This window comes from Pseudomyrmex gracilis, unplaced genomic scaffold (assembly GCF_002006095.1).
Source record: "Pseudomyrmex gracilis isolate BER0280 unplaced genomic scaffold, ASM200609v1 scaffold_64, whole genome shotgun sequence".
Taxonomy (NCBI): Eukaryota; Metazoa; Arthropoda; class Insecta; order Hymenoptera; family Formicidae; genus Pseudomyrmex; species Pseudomyrmex gracilis.
Window position 1 is genome coordinate 741,722 of NW_018020648.1, and position 18,120 is coordinate 759,841.

At 36.7% G+C, this 18,120-nt stretch overlaps 2 protein-coding genes across 4 annotated transcripts in view; both read right to left on the reverse strand.

Annotated features, from left to right (window-relative positions):
* LOC109854380 overlaps window positions 1-7,876 on the reverse strand; it is a 131,406-nt gene extending 123,530 nt beyond the window's left edge. Inside the window, exons 1-2 of one of the 2 annotated variants that reach the window (XM_020427425.1) lie at window positions 7,603-7,876; window positions 6,526-6,651 (exon numbers count right to left, since the gene is read on the reverse strand). The gene's annotated coding sequence lies outside the window, so the exon portion shown is untranslated. Of the gene's footprint in view, window positions 1-6,525 lie in introns of both variants that reach the window. The other variant, XM_020427424.1, reaches the window with a different exon arrangement.
* Window positions 7,877-10,975: 3,099 nt separating this feature from the next.
* Window positions 10,976-14,815, reverse strand: LOC109854385 (DNA-directed RNA polymerase II 16 kDa polypeptide-like). Of its 2 annotated transcripts, XM_020427430.1 has the most exons (3): window positions 14,620-14,815; window positions 11,871-12,051; window positions 10,976-11,666 (listed from the first exon to the last, which is right to left on the reverse strand). In XM_020427430.1, the coding sequence occupies exons 1-3, from the start codon at window positions 14,681-14,683 to the stop codon at window positions 11,492-11,494; spliced, it is 420 nt and encodes a 139-aa protein (XP_020283019.1). In that variant the 5' UTR covers window positions 14,684-14,815; the 3' UTR covers window positions 10,976-11,491. The 2 variants fall into 2 exon arrangements, with proteins under 2 accessions (XP_020283019.1, XP_020283018.1); XM_020427429.1 differs by lacking the exons at window positions 10,976-11,666; window positions 11,871-12,051 and adding an exon at window positions 12,368-13,916.
* Between the last annotated feature and the right edge of the window lie 3,305 nt (window positions 14,816-18,120).

Sequence of the window (18,120 nt, forward strand, 5' to 3'; positions counted from 1 at the left end):
AAATTGTAATTGTGTATAACAATATTGGATTATACGTCGTTTCGCGCGATAATCACACGAGACTTTGCGATAAGAGATCATTTGAATATTTTAACGGGGCGCGTTTGGCTAATACACAACCGTCGTCACCACCGAAATCGATACGATTTTTCACACATTCTCTTTATACTTCGCAACCGAGAGAGAGAGAGAAAGAAAGAGAGAGAGAGAGAGAGAGAGAGAGAGAGAGAGAGAGAGAGAGAGAGAGAGAGAGAGCACCTTGTCACAGCGCACATTTGATGTAAAATAAATTCTAACAACTCGATAATATACGCGGATCAAACTTCGTTAGTTATTCAAATATCATACCCTCTCCCTCCTTCCCGTTTTGACAAATACTTTGCAGAAACCCAAGATAGAAAGCCAAGCCAGATTCGAAATCCAGTTCGAAATTCTGGTTCTGATGCAAGAAGCGCGAAGTTCAAGATCTTATCGCCTCGCGCACTGTCACACCCACACACGCACACACACGCGCGCGCGCGCACGTACGAATCCCATATTCGAAGATCGTTTAACATGTATATTTATCGCTCCTCGTCTTTTACCATTATTGCCACTAATAATTACGTAATTGGTATTTATGCAAATACGCGGAATAATAGACAAACAAGAATGTTTAATCGTCGCTTCGACGATTAAACGAGTTTCAAATGTGTATTACAAGTCGTCAAGAAGATGCGTCGTTTCTTCTCTCCGTCGTCGTCAAGGCTACGAGCGCACGCAAATACGGTTATTACCGTTATCGCTATTGTCGCTCACAAATCAGCGTCAGAGGAGTAGAAGTAACCGTTAGTAGATGAACCGAAAATAAAAGTGTATGAGAGATAAACTTTGTTATCTCTCTCTCTCTCTCTCTCTCTCTCTCTCTCGACTCAATTCGCAATACGAAATTTATAGATCCGCCGAGACACATTTCGCCGCGCATTTCTCCACAAGACACACACACACACACACGCACACGCAATCCAAACCACGTAGATAGAGAGGTTTCGTAAATCTCTTATCAAAACTAGTTAGAAAATTTTTAAAACGTAAAAATTTCGCACGTGCGCACTTCGTGTTGCAACAGTTTTATTTTTGACTCCATCTGTTATTTTCACGGAGTGTTAACGGACACGCGATGTGTATTTTTATAATCGTTATTCTTCAAAGAAGTCGCTTTCACGTTTGCCCGGCAAACAGAGTCGTGAATGAAGTTTCGCGCGTTGTGGTGTTATCCGTACACAAAACACACAGTTCGTACACGGTATTACCGTCCATTAGTCATTAGCGCACGATAAGCGCTATTACTGCTCGGAATCAATGATATGCCGTTCGATTGGCGCCGTAAAAGCGGCAAAATGCAAAGTGATTCGAGTGCAAGTTAAACACAAGTGTCGCCATTGTTAAAATACATATCGAGCTAATCGAAAAGGCATTTCGAACCCGAGTGCTCCCGAGTCACTCGAGTCGCGTGACTTCTTTCTCTTATCAATAAAATCAATTTAGAGCTCGTCATAATTCTTCGGAAAAATAAAACGCGATCTCAGATAAAACTGGGAATTTTCCCGACTATTAAAAAGTTTTATTGAGAAATTAAACAAAAAGAAAAAAAAATTTACTGTTATTGCTCGCTCTTACAAATCTTCTCTCAAAATTCGCCCCTTCATCGTAAACAACTCAGTATATAAATGCCTCGCTCTGTTTAGATATTATCTGATAGAAAATAGTGCGTTTATTTTTTTTTTTTTTTTTTTGCGGTGGAATTAACCGAGTTTGATAAATATTTCACGTACGTTTTGTTGAAACAATATAGCGCGCACTACATTTAATTTTATTGCATACGAAATGTTGAATATTCAAGATTTCAATTTTATATAAACGTTCTTTTAAAAATGAATATCTCCCGATATAAACAAATATCTTTCACAGAAATACTTCGGACTATTGCGTGTATTTACAATTTTCCAAGTTACACGGCGAACTTGTTTTCTCAGCAATATCTTGAAAACGTTATTGTATAACAGTGAACGATTTTGTGTTTGTGTGTGTGTGCGTGTGCGTAGCTATTTCTCTGTTTGTATTGTGTATCTATTAATTCATTTAAATCTAAAATTATCGAATCTGAATCTAAAATTACTAGAAGATTGCTACACTCTCTCGCTCGTGTATTTTGCCGGTAAATTGCTGTTCTTTTATCCCAAATTGCCGCGTGACTCTGATTACCATCGTGTTCGTGAGCGAAACGCACAACGTCACGGTAATTAAGAATCCGCAAGTGCTCTTCTGAAAAGTGCTCTCTTTCTTTCTCTCTTTTCCCTCCGCTCCATCCCCTGACGCGCACCAAGATTTCTCCTTTTTTTCGCTCGTCTCTGCGACGTCTCTCCGGCTTTTTCTAATCTCCAGCGGTTCATTCAATCCCCTCCTATTTCGCTACCGCGTCATATCTACGGGTCGTTGATATCGCTCGTGTTTTCGCGGATAACGTACATGTAGCAGCAGCAGCGGCAGCACCAACAGCCGTCTGCGAAACGCGCGGCACGCACTGATAATAATTATTGACAGATGCGACCGACTAATGCGGCTTTCGTCTAGCTTTAAGTCGTAGATGGATTGTTTCGTACTTGATGAGGACTACGTGCTCGGTGCCGAGTGATAATTCGGTAGATACGAGAGATACGTCTTCCGCGGCTGCTGTTACAATTTACATTTTCGAAATACGATCAGAGATCACATATGTAACACAATTCCCGGTAGAGTAATCGTTGATACTTTTAAATAAATTTTTCGTAACATACACACAAACGTGACGCGGAAATTTACACACAGCTCTGATTTGAATCTATTATTCCCATATTTAAAAAGTTTACAAGTTTAAATAGCTTGCATTGTAAAAAAATTCACGAATGTTATCTACGAATGGCAATTATACGCACGTGCGCTAATTACCATAGCTAAAATTAACACTTTAACCTTGTGTAATAAACTCGGCATGGTTAATATGTGTGTAAAACTAAATATGTTTCTAGAATGTACATATGTATACGTTAGAGATATCTTTCTAGTTTACACAACTGTCGTTGCGAATCTCGTGTATAAAAGAAAAAGTTTTTTTACAAAAGATTCGTACGTGTTATCTTGTAAAATGGAATGGAATGTAAATTTACGCAGCTCTGATTTGTGTGTCATTTAATAACGTTTATTGATTCGTAATTACGATCGAGATGTAAAAGTTTTTGAGGAACTATTGCAATTAAATCTGCGAATACATAAAATGAATAATTAAATCTACGAATAAATAAAATTTTTTAACGATTCGAGTATTTTCTTAGAAATTTTTTTTATATTATTGCATCTCGATTCTAATTGTGGATCAATAACGAAGAACGTTATTAAATAACACGAATTAGAGCGAATAATTTCATAATAATTTATATATAATTTCTACATTTTCAATTTTACAAAGTAACATATTAATCGTTTTAAAAAACTTGAAACCTTTGCTAAAATTTTCGGAGTCTTTGAGAATGTACCTTCCATTATTCATCGTTATGGAAATTAAAACGTAAATGTTGTCTCATTTTTAAAAGAGAATGTTGAAACGTTTCCTTAACACATTACAACGGAAATTAACAAATTAAAACATTAAAGACGAACTGAATTTACACGCGTTTCTGGAGTAAATAAATTATTTGGAAAGTATACACAACGCGCATTTCTTATGTACGTGTTGTGTAATATATAACAAATATACATAACTTTTTCAATTCCTCCGAGAGAAATGCATTTTCGTTGCAAATTCGCAGCAAGGAATAAGCAAGTATATAATCCTTTCACGCCACGTCAAGAACATAAATGTACGATTCGTTCGCACAAGGAGCCGCGATATAAATTGGATCTGAACTCTTACGCGTCGATACAGATATCGATATATATTACGTGTAAGAAATAACCGTTGCTAGATAAACGAGAAGAAAATAGTAGTGACGCGATAGAAAATTTATTACATTGATTTGCACCATTTAAATATTTGCATGTGTTTTAAATTAACATACTCACAATTTATTTTTGCCGTATATTTAATGTTGAAAAATATATAAATTATTAAAATGAGATATTAGACTGCGATTATGTTGGAAATTTCGAGATTTATGACGCAACTTTTATTATTTATGTTCGAACATTGACATGAAAGGATGAAATTATTGTCCGTATTGCAAAACCGTTATACAGCCAACAAATGAAAACTATCAGTAACGTGAAAACGACTCCGTTTTTCTCGCGGCGGAATCTCTTCGAAGAAAAACTTTTATATACAGCAACTTCTTCTCGTTGGTGTTGAGAACGAACGTTGCGAGATTGAAGACCAGCTTCTCTCGCAATTGTTTTTACGTGATAAAAAAAATAACAAAACCTTGACAAATTGAGCGTGACTCGCGGAAGCGAAGAGACCGCGGCTTTTTGCACAAAATTAAGATCTACACGTAATTAACAAGCTACGTTGATTTACTTTGTGTGCGTTCAAGTGTTTAAACTCATAAAAAAAGTCTCGGAATAGAAGTTTAATTTTTTTGTGGTTTAATTTTTAAAAGTTTACTTTTTTATATAGCGCCAACTTCTTTGGCGTGCGCCCGCGCGCGAAAGATATTTATACTTTAATTAATAAGCGAATAAAACGGTAGATGAGAGAAAGAGGAAGAGAAAACTGTACTTCCTGCACGCTGACCCGTACGTCTTGTCGAGTTTTTCAACAACAAAAGTCGATCGATAAATACAACGGACAATCTACTCTAGCGGAAAAAAAAAATGAGAACTCATATATCTTCTCCTTCTAAACGCAATCGTCATAATGCACTCTTGGAAGGAAATTCGCTCGTGAGTAAAGTTCAACGTGCGGTGCAACACGCGTGCTCTCATTCATAGAAAAACTCCGTGTTGTGCCGCAATTTATGTGCGTATTATGGCCATTTAATTTATCACGCGTAATACCATTACGTTAGACTCATCGCTAAATAACGCGATTGGCGATAAAAGAAGCATTTTGAAGAATAAAAATCGACAAAAAAAATGGAAAACGTAGAGAATCAAAAATCTGTTCACCGACCAAAATTCGAGATCGACTTGTTGCGAAAAATGTTTTTATTTTGACAATGACAAACTGAAATATGCCAATTGATAAATTCAATTTCCCGAGAAACAACAATTTGAGATTTGCAATTACATATAAAAAAAGAAAGCGCTAATTACGTTTCTAAGTAAATGTAAATATAATAAAAATATAATAAATATAAAAGACGATATTATTGTTTATTTAATTCTTTAGTTTGTACTGGTACGAAGAAACATTTTCCACAAACGGTGAATTGTAAATACTCGTTAAACGCATTTCAAAACTTGCACGTAGCTATAAACCGCGTCGTTAAATCGCACAAGTTCTTCTGAAACTGAACAAATTTACACAGACTTTTTTTTTTACAATCATGAAATAGAGGTCTCATATGCATCCGTCATGCTTTTCAATGCGTGATGTTCTGTGCCTCCGCGTTTGTTTTATTTGTCTATTAAATGCTTCTCCATTCACCGCGCGCAGTTATTTTGCCGCGGTAAACTGCTAGCGATAAATTAATTCCACCTAACACAACCGCAATTAAATCCATTTGCAGACGTACGTTTATTCATAATAGAGCAAACTTGTCTTTAGACAAAAATAAGCTGCACAAAGAGAGAGAAGAGAGAGAGAGACAGAGAGAGAGAGAGGGATACGTAGAAGTGTGCAATTTCTAAAATTAATAGAACATAGAAAACATGGGAAACCTCGCCTGTTGCGAGGAAGAATACGAATGTGTGCAAGTATGTGAATGCAGCGTAACACACACACACACACACGCACGCACAAAGAGTTGCACTAAATGTAATAGCACAATAGTAGCAAAGTCATTCGCTCCGAACATTTGCGTGTCAAACGTACGCGACAATGTTTATGTGTGTTTAAATCGACAATACTAATCGCCACGACGAATCTAGTCGCCCTTACAACAATGTCGGGCAAAATGTAAATGTTCGCGTGAATAATGACTGGCGATTTCGTTTTGCGTATATATTTTACAAATATACGGTGTAATTTACGTGTTTAATACGGCAATGATACATCTTGCACACACAAATGCTTCAAGTCGTTAACACTTCGGCCAATCCCGTCTATAAGCGGAGTTAAGAGTCGATTGTTCAAACAGCGAATTACGTGAACTTATGCAAAATGTTTTTCTCATAGATTTTTTTTTTTTTTTTTTTTATTCAATGAGATACAAACTAGAGTCTCTCTTCCTCTCCCTCTCTCTCTCTCTCTCTCTCTCTTTCTTTCTCTCTCGAGGAAAACGATCTCGATTTTCTCCAATCAAAAATTTTTAAATTAGAATTCAGAGATGTTGCACTTTTTGCGCGCATTAATTTCGCTTTCATTGTTGATGATATAAAACACAACCGCATGAAAGGAAGAGAACCACTTACTTTTTTCGTACTTTTTTACTCCAGCGACGTCCTTCCGAAGCGTCCACTTGCACTTCCTCTCGCGTATGTAATGTACAACAGCGCGGCGAAGTGCAGCGTTTAGTTACCAGGTGCAGTCCCTCTGCTCTGAATAAACAAAAACACAAACTCGCGGCTCTCTCTCTTCTTCAAGACGATGAGTTTCTCTGTTTCGCGCGTGGCGCGGCGTTATCACTCGCGCGCCGATTTTCCTTTTTCTTCGTATTTCGCTCGCGAGAAAACACGACGCGGCGCGAGCGAGCGAGATGACGAACGATCGCGAAGGAACGAAAAAAGTGAGAGAAAGAAAGAAAGAAAGAAAGAGGGAGAGAATACGGATTAAACGCAAGTCTGATGCAAGAGTGAGAAAAACGGAGATAGAGTATATGATGCGACAGGAGAAAGAGAGAGAAAGAGGGGGAGAAAGAGGGAATTATACGGACGCGGGAACAGAGCAAAAAGGCAAATGAAATGATACTACGCGAAGCGCGGCGTGATAAGAACCGGGCGAACGTGAGTTTCCTGCATCGCGAATGAGACGAGCGGCAAATCAAAATCCAACGGTTCGTTTGACTTGCCTTGAATCTATTGAATCTCGCGATGATGTTCACCGTGTGCTATCACATCGTTCTTGCGTGGCGCGAAAAACGGAGCAGCCGAAAAAAAGATTCTTCTTCGGGGAGTACGTGGCGTGCGCGCGCGTGCGTGCGTTGCTGCAGCAACAGCAGCAGCAGCAGCAGCAGCAACAGCAGTTGCACTTTCTCGCCGAAGAGGAAGAAAGATCGTCTTCCTCCTCTCTTCCTTCTCCGCCGGTATATTCCTGCTCAGGATCCGATCGAGCAGGCACTGACCCCGCGAGACGGCGACGTCGAGTGCGGAGAAGAGCGCGAAAGAAAGAACGAGAAAGACAGAAAGAGGGAGCGAAGAAGCAGAAGAAGCGGAGAGTGAAGAAGAAACAGGACAGAAATCAAGAGAGAGGAAACGATAAATAATACAGAAGGAAAGACAGAGAGAAAGATGATAGGGAAATGTAGGAGGAGGAGGAAATTATAATGGTACCGAGTGATTTGTACTCGAGTCTTCACTTCTGTTGCAAACGTTTCTCCTTTTGAACACGCGCGGTTTTTAAAAACGGCAGAGGGTGAAAGAAAGAAACGAGTTTTCCCGCTTCGTCGCACGTACGGTGGTCGAGAGTTTTCAAAATTGTTTTACGTATGTCCGAACGCGCAAAATGTGTGTGCGTGACGTCGTCGTGCGAAATGTATCGAGAGACGTTTTGATCGTCGTCGTCGACGGCAACGATGCGCGATGACGGCGCGCTCGCGGAGGCAAACGTGACAACGTGTCTCGCGCGCGCGCCTGTTTAGAATATACTGAATATATTTTGACCGAAGCGCTTCGCCGCACTGGCGCTCCGCACGCGCTCGGCAACCTTCGGTCGCGCTCGGCCGCCGCGACCGAACCAACCGCGACGTCTGGTCGACGAGATCCGCACCCTCACTCGATCACTGGCGGTGCAGCGAGAAGGTCGATGTACCGCGGCGCTCGTTCACCCGCTTATATAGAGATTTTGCTCTTTTTTGTCTCCCCCACTGTTGAAAGATATTTAACCACATTCCGTCTTGCATCAACTCTAGCGTTTGATTTACAGATAAATCGCGCGCTTATAATAATTTATAGAAAAATTGTTAATTTTAGATTATCATTCAGAAATTGATTTTATCATTGTACGATGTTTTGTACGCGGATAAAACAATAATTTAATGTTAGTATGTAAATTATATTACGCGTACTTTTCCGCATATATACACAAATTATAATTTTCACTATTTTCTTTTATGTACGTGATGAATATTTTTAACCGCGCGTTATTTTAATCGTCGTTACCAGTCACGGATATAAAACCCGACAGTTTAAAACTAGTTTCCGCCTCATTTAAAAGCGCATTAGAACAACAAAAGCGTGTCCTGGAGCGTCATTAGTTTGACAATCGTTCGGTGCTCTGAGAAATTGTAAACTCGCTTAAAACGCGACCTCGTTAAAGTTCGAAAACGCTAAATAGTTTTACGCGGAATCGTAAATCATTTCGAAACAATTTTAAAGATTTTGTTCGAAATTGAATATTTTTTTCTCGACTTATGTTGATTCGAATTTGCAACATTTTTTTGTCGATCGAGAAAACAATCGTTCGATCCAATCAAGTTGCGTAAATATAAAAGTGTTTGCGTGTATTAATTGCGCCTACGCATCAATATCTATTTGTTTGAAATAAACCGGTGTTTTATTCTCAGGGTCTTTAGCTAGTTTAATTCGATCCTCTCGACGTTAGCGAACGTCTTAACGTTCTATTTTGCTATAAAGACAGTTCATGACATCGAGGCATTGTCGGGCATACACGTTCGCATGTATACATTATGCAAATTGATTCCATCGATTGGCCGCCAGACTCTCCGCGCGAATATAGACTTGTTGCACGTTTCAGTGGCTCTATTTCGGTCTCTAGAGCGTGCTTCTTCTTGTATTTGACACGCGATTTCGCAAAAATAACGTTATATTGAGAAAACGCGCGCTCTCTCTCTCTCTCGACATTACACTGCACTATGCAAATATCTCAATGATACGATTTAATTACATTTTCATTAAAAATCGCAAATTTGTTGAGGATATATTTGTTACATTCAAATTATAAGAACGCGGAATATCTCGACAATTGAAGTTTCGATTTTTCATAAAAATTGCACAAACAATTACGCGAAAATTCACGCAATATCAACACTTTTTCCTAAAGACGCAAGTAGATTTCTTATTTCTATGTTGTTGTATTATAAGCAATAACAAGTTTCGTAAACAATAACAATAAACGATCTAACCTAATCAGAAAAATTCTTCGGTGATCAAAACAACTGCTACATCGTTGAATTGTTTTTTTTTTTTTCGATATTATTTAGATAACGTCGCAATTTCATTTCACTAGAATTTACTCATAAACGCGGACACGCGGTGCTATTTCTATACCGCCGATATGCGTTGATTGTACACCGTTCGAATGGCATTTCTCCGCGGAGATCGTTTCGATTCCGCTATCGACTACCAGTTGTGCGCAATTCGCCGCGATAAAGCCTGCAGCATTTTCTCCGAGTTTACAGACGATTAAGGATCGTAATTATCTTAAGAGACCTCTTTGTGGGAGCGGTGCTGTCGCCGATTACTATGTGTCGCCAACGACGGCGCCGCTCTTCTTGCCACTAATGCGAGTCATTATATGCCCGATATGTAAAGGCCTCTTTCGCGAGATATCGCGAGCGCGGCGTTGCACGGCACTTTTTTTATTTTAGGCGGAAAATTCGCATAAAACGAAGAATAAACGATTAATAAATGTCTTGATAATTGCCATTCGAGAACTACTAGAATGCCCAGAAGCGCTACAAGCTGTAAAATAAAATGTCTATAATCATTGAAATTGCATCTTTTCATTTCGCCCGAGGCATGACAGAGACGTTTTGCATAAAACGACTAGTGTTGTGACTACAACGTAACGTTTATAGCCGCAAAACAGAAATAGAAGTTTATCAAGAATTTTATTCGAGATAATATGTTTATGTAATAATATTTGTATCTTAATCTTCTGAATATCTTGAGTTGTTTGTACATTCTGTTTTAAATTTTGATTTTAGATGCGCGTAAAAAATATCTTTCCACTAGCTCCGCTGTTGTGTTTTTATATTTTCATTACTTATTTTTAAATTTAACTATCAATTTTGTAGATGAAAAAGATGGTAAAAGAGACTGATGTTGACGATATAAATGTTTTTGTTGTCTCCTATGTTTTTTTAATCAGAAATAATTTAAAAAAACGCAACTAGATATTAAAATAAAACGATTGAATTTTAATATATTATTTGATATTTAAATAATTTAAAAAATATCTGTCATGATTATATTTATATCTGAATTTAAAAAAATGATATAAAAAAAATTAAAATATCTTCCGTACAAGAAAAAAAAGAAAAGAACCTGAAAAATCAAGAATTTCATTGCAGAGCATAGTAGTTAGAATTCGCGATAAGTGATAGGTGGAACGACATTATCGATCCTTATCGTAAACTCGGCTTTGTAAAACGAGCATTAAGTCATGCGAGCTACCTAGAAAGAAAACTTTGAAATGTGTGTGTGTGTGTGTGTGTGTGTGTAAATAATGAGAAGGGCTCAGTATCCCATGCCAAGCTAACCATAATTACCGCGTTGGTAATACGCGGTTGTTGTCAGCGCGATTAGCGTCGTGTTCTTTCGCGAGTTGTCCCGACCTGTCGCAAATTGCCGGAGTTAGGTAACCGAATACGATTTCACTAACGGAACGAATGTCTTTTTAGCATGTTGTTTTTTTTTGTACATTTGCAATAAAGAATTTGTTCTGTGCGTAAGTGTTTTGAAACAGACTCTTGGCGTTTATTGTTTTTTATTTTAATATGTGTTACAATATTGTTTTTTGGGAATATGTTTAGGAAATATTCCTAAAAGATAAGAGCTTATAGTAAACACACACGCATATATACTAATGATAAATAAAAGCAAAGTTTGAAGTTAAACTTTTAATAGTTCACATCCCATCAATATTTCTTTGAATAATTGATGCAACACACATAGTGATACATGAGAATACATACATGAGTGTCAGGTTGATCGCAAAGTTTAATTAACGGTTGTAACAGTAGATGCAGATTTTAACACAGTAAAATTTTTAATTATACCGCGCGTATATTTGACAGAAAATAAAATTTTCGTTAAAATACCGTTTCATGAAATCTCTCATCTACAGCAACATAAGAATTAAAAAAAAAAAAAAAAACAAGTCAATTTAACATATCTTTATGAAAGTAACCATGTGAATAAAATTGCGTAAAACTGATATGGAAAAAGTAAATAAAAAAGATACGCAATAGAACTTATCTCAGTATTGCAAAGATCTTTTTGTTTGTATGTCATCTAATATCGTTCTGAGTTCTTCATCTTCCAGACGTCCCTCCAACGAAGGAATCAATGCCTTTGCTTCTTCCGGAGTTTCCGGACACAAGTTGGCTAGCGAAGCGATTTCGAACTTGTGAAGTTTCTTCTGACTCAACAAACTACAACAACAGGCATTTAATTAAATTATGCGTGTTTTTTTTTGTATTGTATACGTGTACTTATATTTTCAATTTTAAAGATTTTCTATAATTATATTTTTTATATTTTTTAATTTAAGAGTGTTCCGTATTGTATAATTATAATACTTTAAAAGAGAGAAATTTTTTGTAAATGTTTAACAATGCCGAAACAAAATAACTTACCTCCTAACGGCCGCAATTGTTTCTTTATTCTTCAATTTTCCAAATCGGTTTGTGTATGTTAAACTTTTCATGAAAACTTCGGAAAATTCTTGTTCCTCTTCCGCCGATTCATTTTGAGCTTGTCTGTGGTGCAGAAGCATGTAAACTTCCGATATCAATAAAGTCTCCGCATTTTCAAATTCTGCGAAGAAATTTGATACTTAGCGCGTTAGAGTAATTTAATTATTATTTTACAACAAAATATATGTGAGAATATAATTTGTTCTCAAATAGATATAGATAAAAATGGGTATAGAAAAAAAATGTATATCAAAAGTTTTGAAAATTAAACAAATTATTATTAAATTATTATTAAAAGTTTTTGCGTTATGTTTTTTAAATAAAAAACACTAAATAACGATTGTGTGTGTGTGTGTGAACTTTAGTTTTCAAAAAAAAAACGAGGAGAGGAAAGAGAAAGAATAATAAATATACATACAATAAAAAAAGATCTTTGCATTTATAAAAAATATAAACCTCTTTTCTCTAAAAATACAAAACTTTTTTAATGAGCAACAAATCTGATCGTCAGTTCATATCACAGTATAGCGTTGCACTCATTTCACATTTATATAAAAGTATTATTCGCGCGATATCACGATATATCAGTTAGCTTAAAAACAAAACAAAAAGATCAATGAGATGGTTTTTTTATGTATCCTTTCTGTATCAAAAAGTCATATATCTTTCGCGTTTTGTTCACGTCAATTTTCAGGAGCGTACGAGCCTGGGCCAATCTGAGATAACCGAATTTTTTGTTTTCTGTCAGTAACAGATGCTTATAATCCAAGTAACTTTCGGGCACGATTCTCGCGACGGAACAAAGTTCCTTCTCCTCGGCGTTCAGTTTCTCGTATCCCGGTAAGCCTTGTATTACGAGCGGCGGCGCGGGTTTGCGCGGCGCGCTTACGGAAATCGGACCGCCAACGGCAACGCTATCGGGTCCCAACGTTCTCCAACTGTACTCCGGATTGCTCAAATACTGTTTTCTCTCCCGCTCGTTTTCCTGCCGCAGTTTGCTCAGCATCTTGAACATGGACACGCTATGGAAGCGCATGAGTCCGTTCTCCCGCAATCCCAGTAACTTGGTAATGCGACTCCTGAGCACGCCGGCCCCGTGCAGACCCTCCATAATAAAGTCGAAATCCATTCCATCCATAAGCTGCATAAATACCAGCAGCCTCTCGGTGAGCGGTCTCGTTATCGTACTCTCGTACCTGTGCATCCACGATATAACTTTGCGAAACGTCATCAGTCCGTGATCGCGTATGATCTTTCGTCTTCTCGCGCGCTCCTTCAATCTGTTGTTGTACGCCTCAACTACCGCCGCTTGCAACGCCCGTCCCAGTTCGTATATTTCGTCATCCGGTTGAAACTCGTCGAAATTAAGATCGGAAATAAGCATTTCTGCGTGATTGTCAAAATTCACCTCGAAATCGGACCTGGCCGCATTGTATCCGGCCAGAAGTCTAACATTTGTCGAGTCCGAGGCGAATCTCGGTGGCTCCTCTAAATCTCGCAATTTGAACATGTAAGGAACGGGTTCGCAATTGAACAAACTAGCTGTGGTCTCTTGGATCTTCGGTAAACCTGGCAGGGTCTGATAGTCTATGTAGTGCTGCAGATAGTGCATTCTGCACTCCTCCGCGGACTTTCCTTGTATTCTACGCTCCACATCCGTCCAATTTCCAAAACCGCATTGCTGTATGATATCCAGCAATTCGAGTTCCTGTTTAGCGGTCCAATCGCTATCCTTGATCAAAGGAAATTCGTTTCTTATGATCACGTAATCGTGATCGTTCTTGTGCTCGTGAATTTCGCACCCATTGGCAAAGCAAGACGGACACAAATCAAAATTAGCGCACACGGCGCAACGAATGTACGGCTCCGTGAGAACCGTCCTGCACATGCGGCATAACGAGTCTGAAGCAAGACTTTCATCCTTCAGAACTGACACCTCAAGTTCAACATCAGAGTCAACATTGTTCGTTGGATTCAATGGACAGTCTGAAAGAGGAAAATCGTAACCTTAACTAGCGCCATTCCGATGTGCAGGCATTCTTATTGTTATTACGATATTAGTAAAAAAAAAAAAAAAACAAATCAGAAACTGAATATGTATCTCTGTTGTTTGAATGTAAACCTCTGTTTATTATCAATATAAAACATCAAATATCTTTTCCTTACTGTTTGAATATTATATTTAATCTCACATCTATCAAATCTACTGCTATCATAAATTTTATAGCATTGAAAAAAAGATACAATATTTTTTTTGACTTACTTGCGTGTTATTTTATATAAGAAAATTGAATCTAACAAACTAAACATGCATCATATCTAATTATTGCACTACTCTATTATACAATGTTGTTACATATGAAGTTGCACCAATAATGTCTGAACAGTATCTTAACAATGATTTTTTGCCTTTATAAAGGTAATAATAATAAAATCGAGTAGCATAATTGTTATAACAAAAGAATAGTTCAGAGAACGTAAAATACGTCAAAGATATAAAATAACTAGTTGAGATACAAGTGTGTCCACTTCTTGTGTAAATGTAAATTACAAATTTTCCACTTTTAAAGACGTTTTTGTATCTTCTTAGCATATTAGTACACACACACATACAACTGTTGTACAAAAGTGAGGTTAGCTGTAAATGGCGTACCTACCACCGGTGTTTGCGATCAGAAAATGTGCGTACCTTTAGGAAATTGCAGATCCGCTGCATCTTCCTCTGTTATATCCGTGATAGTAGAGTTAGCCATGTCGAGCGATACTTGCTAAATACGTTTCCTACTTGTCATCAATGAGATAGATGTTTTTGCAGATGTTCAAAACCGCTCGTACTCTTCGTCCACGTTGTTTCAGCGAAGTAGTTTAAACCAGAGAGACGCCTGAGAGCGGCCAGGTCCATAAGAGAATGTGAATCACTTTTCCGCCCCGTAAACTAGCGCATGTCCACGGGTGGTACACATTGGAACTACGCAGCCAGTCCACGAGCGACATGTCGGTATGTCCACAGCGTGCGGTTCTATTCTGTGCTATGTGCACACGTCCAAATGGTCACCTTCTTCAGGCGTGTGAGTATATTCGCGAGTGTGGATTTGATTTTTAATTCTCTTCCTTTAAAGAGAATTAAGACATGTAATAAATGTTCTCTTTCTTTGAAGAGAACTAAGAAATGTAATAAATGTTAAATTTTAATACAAAAGAATGTGAAAAATAAACGTGTTATGTTCAACGACTGAGGTGTTTTTCCAACCGGCGAGTGTTTTTGCGCATAGTGGTGAATGCGTGCGCTCTATTCACAGCGCAGCGCGTAGCCTCAGATCTCGTCGATCTCTCAAGTGTAACAGACGTGTTGTCGGGTTGTGCGCGATTCAAAATTTTTCTTTTTCATTATAACAAGTTCGTACGCAATTTTGTACATAAGTAAATTTCTTCGTGAATTAATTATATAATTCTGATATTGTAAATCTACCGCGTATATCGCGATTAAATATTTCGCGTATATAAATTATTAGTCTTCCGCTTCGTAATTTCTTTATTTTTTAAAATAATTATTCTATAATACATAAAGCAATATATCGGTTCATCTCTAACAACATTCATTTTTTTGCTACATATTGTATATAACATATATTGGAATATATACTTTTTCTTTCAATTTTATCAGAAGAATTTTACAGTACGGGTTTAATATTTTACAAATTCGAGTTTCGTTAATACTCTCTATTAAGAGAACCGCGTTTAAATCTATAACTTTTTATCCATTTTCGAATTCTTCTCTTTGACAGTTTGGGTGCAAGCGGTACCATTGTCATCTTAACTGTCATTGAGAAGAGTTCGGAGGTGAATAAACGTTATAGATTGTTTTTATATTCAGTAGTGCTTGTTGACTCGATTTTAAAGAGTCTGGTTGTTGTAAAATTCTCTGTAAAATTCAAATAAAAAATACATTTCCACATATCATGTCTATAACATACATATAACAAAGAAATGTGAGTTACGTGTAATCGTAATACATTGCTTTATATATTTAGAATACTTTATTTTACAAAAAAACAAATTTCGAAACAGCAAGGTAATAGTTTGATATACGTGAAATTTTTCATCGTGAATTAACGTCTAACATTATCAAAAGCAATTTTTAAAGAAAGTATGAAAGAAATTTACTTAATCGCGCGTGTGTGCGCGTGTGAAAGTGATCAAGTGCTACAGAAGACAATCCGGACAATATTCCTGTGGACTTTTGGTGACGCTGATGGCGGTATTCCTGATGGCGATATTCCTGATGGCGATATTCCTGATGGCGGTATTCCTGATGGCGGTGTTTGCAGTACCGGAGGAGCCGGTTCGGGCAATAAAATGCTGGCACGAAGGTATATTTCTGTTTGTAATATTATATATCTTACACATATAAAAGTATTAAAATACATCCAATTTTCTTCGAAGTTTTTATTCTAATGATAGACTTTTATTTTGTTACAGAGTGGTATCGTCGCAGTAAATGGCCAGCGCACGTGAGTAGACTTTTAGGGTAGGTGATGGGTTTTTCAAAAATCAGTGCGATACATAGTTTTTACTTATTTATCTCAAAGCGTCGAGAAAAAATAATTATTTCAAAGATAAAAATATAGTTTTCGGGCTGTGATTATAGATTTAAATTAAATTTACTTATAGAAATTAGAGTATAATAAAGATTAATAAAGTATAATAAAGAATAATAAAGATATTTTTGAGATATTTTATATCATTATCAAAAAGATATATTTGCTACTCTTTTCAAACCAATTCAGATTTTTGCTTCATGTAATGATTATTTTCTGTAATTATTTAATACCGCAATGTAATTATTTTATACCGATTTTTTCTCGACGACTTTTCATTTTCAACAAATTGCGAATGTTTCGTTCGCCTTGCGTCAAAATCGACGCCTTGGACCTCGCAAATGCGAGGAAATAACGCGATCGCGGTCGTGTACGCGGTTTTAGATTTCGCGAATTGTTTTATTTAAAACTTTTGCTATTTTTTCACTTTTTGTTATTTATTGATATCGATTAAAGAATAGATTTTCCGCGAGAATTTTACGATAAAGTTAGATATTTTAGAAACTTTCGAAAAGCATATCGGGAAAGAATAACATATTTATTTAATTTTGACGACTTAGCGTTACTATTACCGCGATTTTTAGTTTTAGTACGAAAAGTTTTACGTAGAAATTTTGATTGATCGCGTTTTACTTAACTTTCATTTAGATTTCGAATGTGTAGATGTATCGAATTTTTCACTAAGTTTTTAATTTTCCTTTTTCGATCCGTTCCGTTTTCGATAAACAATTTTCGCAAAAAAATTGCGGACTGATGCTTCGTTAAAGTAACAAAGCAAGATACTTCGCTGTGCTAAGCGGAGTAATTCTCGCAAAAGTTGCGAGACTGTTTTTGCGTAAAAAGTACGCAAATATTACTATTATAATTAAAACCGCAAATTCCGTTCCGTACTAACAAAATAATCAATATTATAACTTTGATTTTTGATTATAACTTTAATTTGAGATTTACCTAAAATCCGTGCGACATATTTTAAAATATTTTAAAACTTATATAACTTTCATTCGTTTTAATCACTTATTTTGACTTCTTATTACTTATTTTTCATTCTGCATTTTTTTACACACACACTATCTATCCTATACCTTTTCTATATCAAAAAAAAAAAAGAAAAAAAGAAAGAAAAGAAAAAAAAAGACAAGAGAATATTGAAAAGTAAGATTCCCTAATTTATTCTTCTTTCCTTTTTATTTACCCTCCTTTACCCTTTCTACACATTCTTTAATATTTAATATTCTTTAATATTTAAACATAAAGTATAAAGTCGCGAATAAAATTCTATTCTTTTTATTTAACTTTTTACTTTATTTTTATTATTCTTATATTCTATCTTTTAAAATAACGTTATTTTCCGCGTTCTTTCGAGATTTTGTTTTAATTTTTATCTATCAACTTTTTTAAAAGTAAAATTAGAGTCATTCGCGATTTCGCGGTTTTCGTGTCATATTACAGCAACGGGGCCACCGGTAAGTTTAAACGTGGTCCCGCGTCGTGGGACTACGGTCATCTCGTCGTGGGCGCACACCCTTCGCATCGTGGGACAGTAAAGGTAGGTTCCTGATTGCTACGTGGGACTGGAGTTGAAGATACAG

Coding starts and splice junctions, on each gene's coding strand:
- LOC109854385 (XM_020427429.1), bottom strand. CDS start 14,683: ATGGCTAACTCTACTATCACGGATATAACAGAGGAAGATGCAGCGGAT. Junction 13,917..14,619: donor GGATCTGCAATTTCCTAAAG/GTACGCACATTT, acceptor TTCCTCTTTCAG/ACTGTCCATTGAATCCAACG.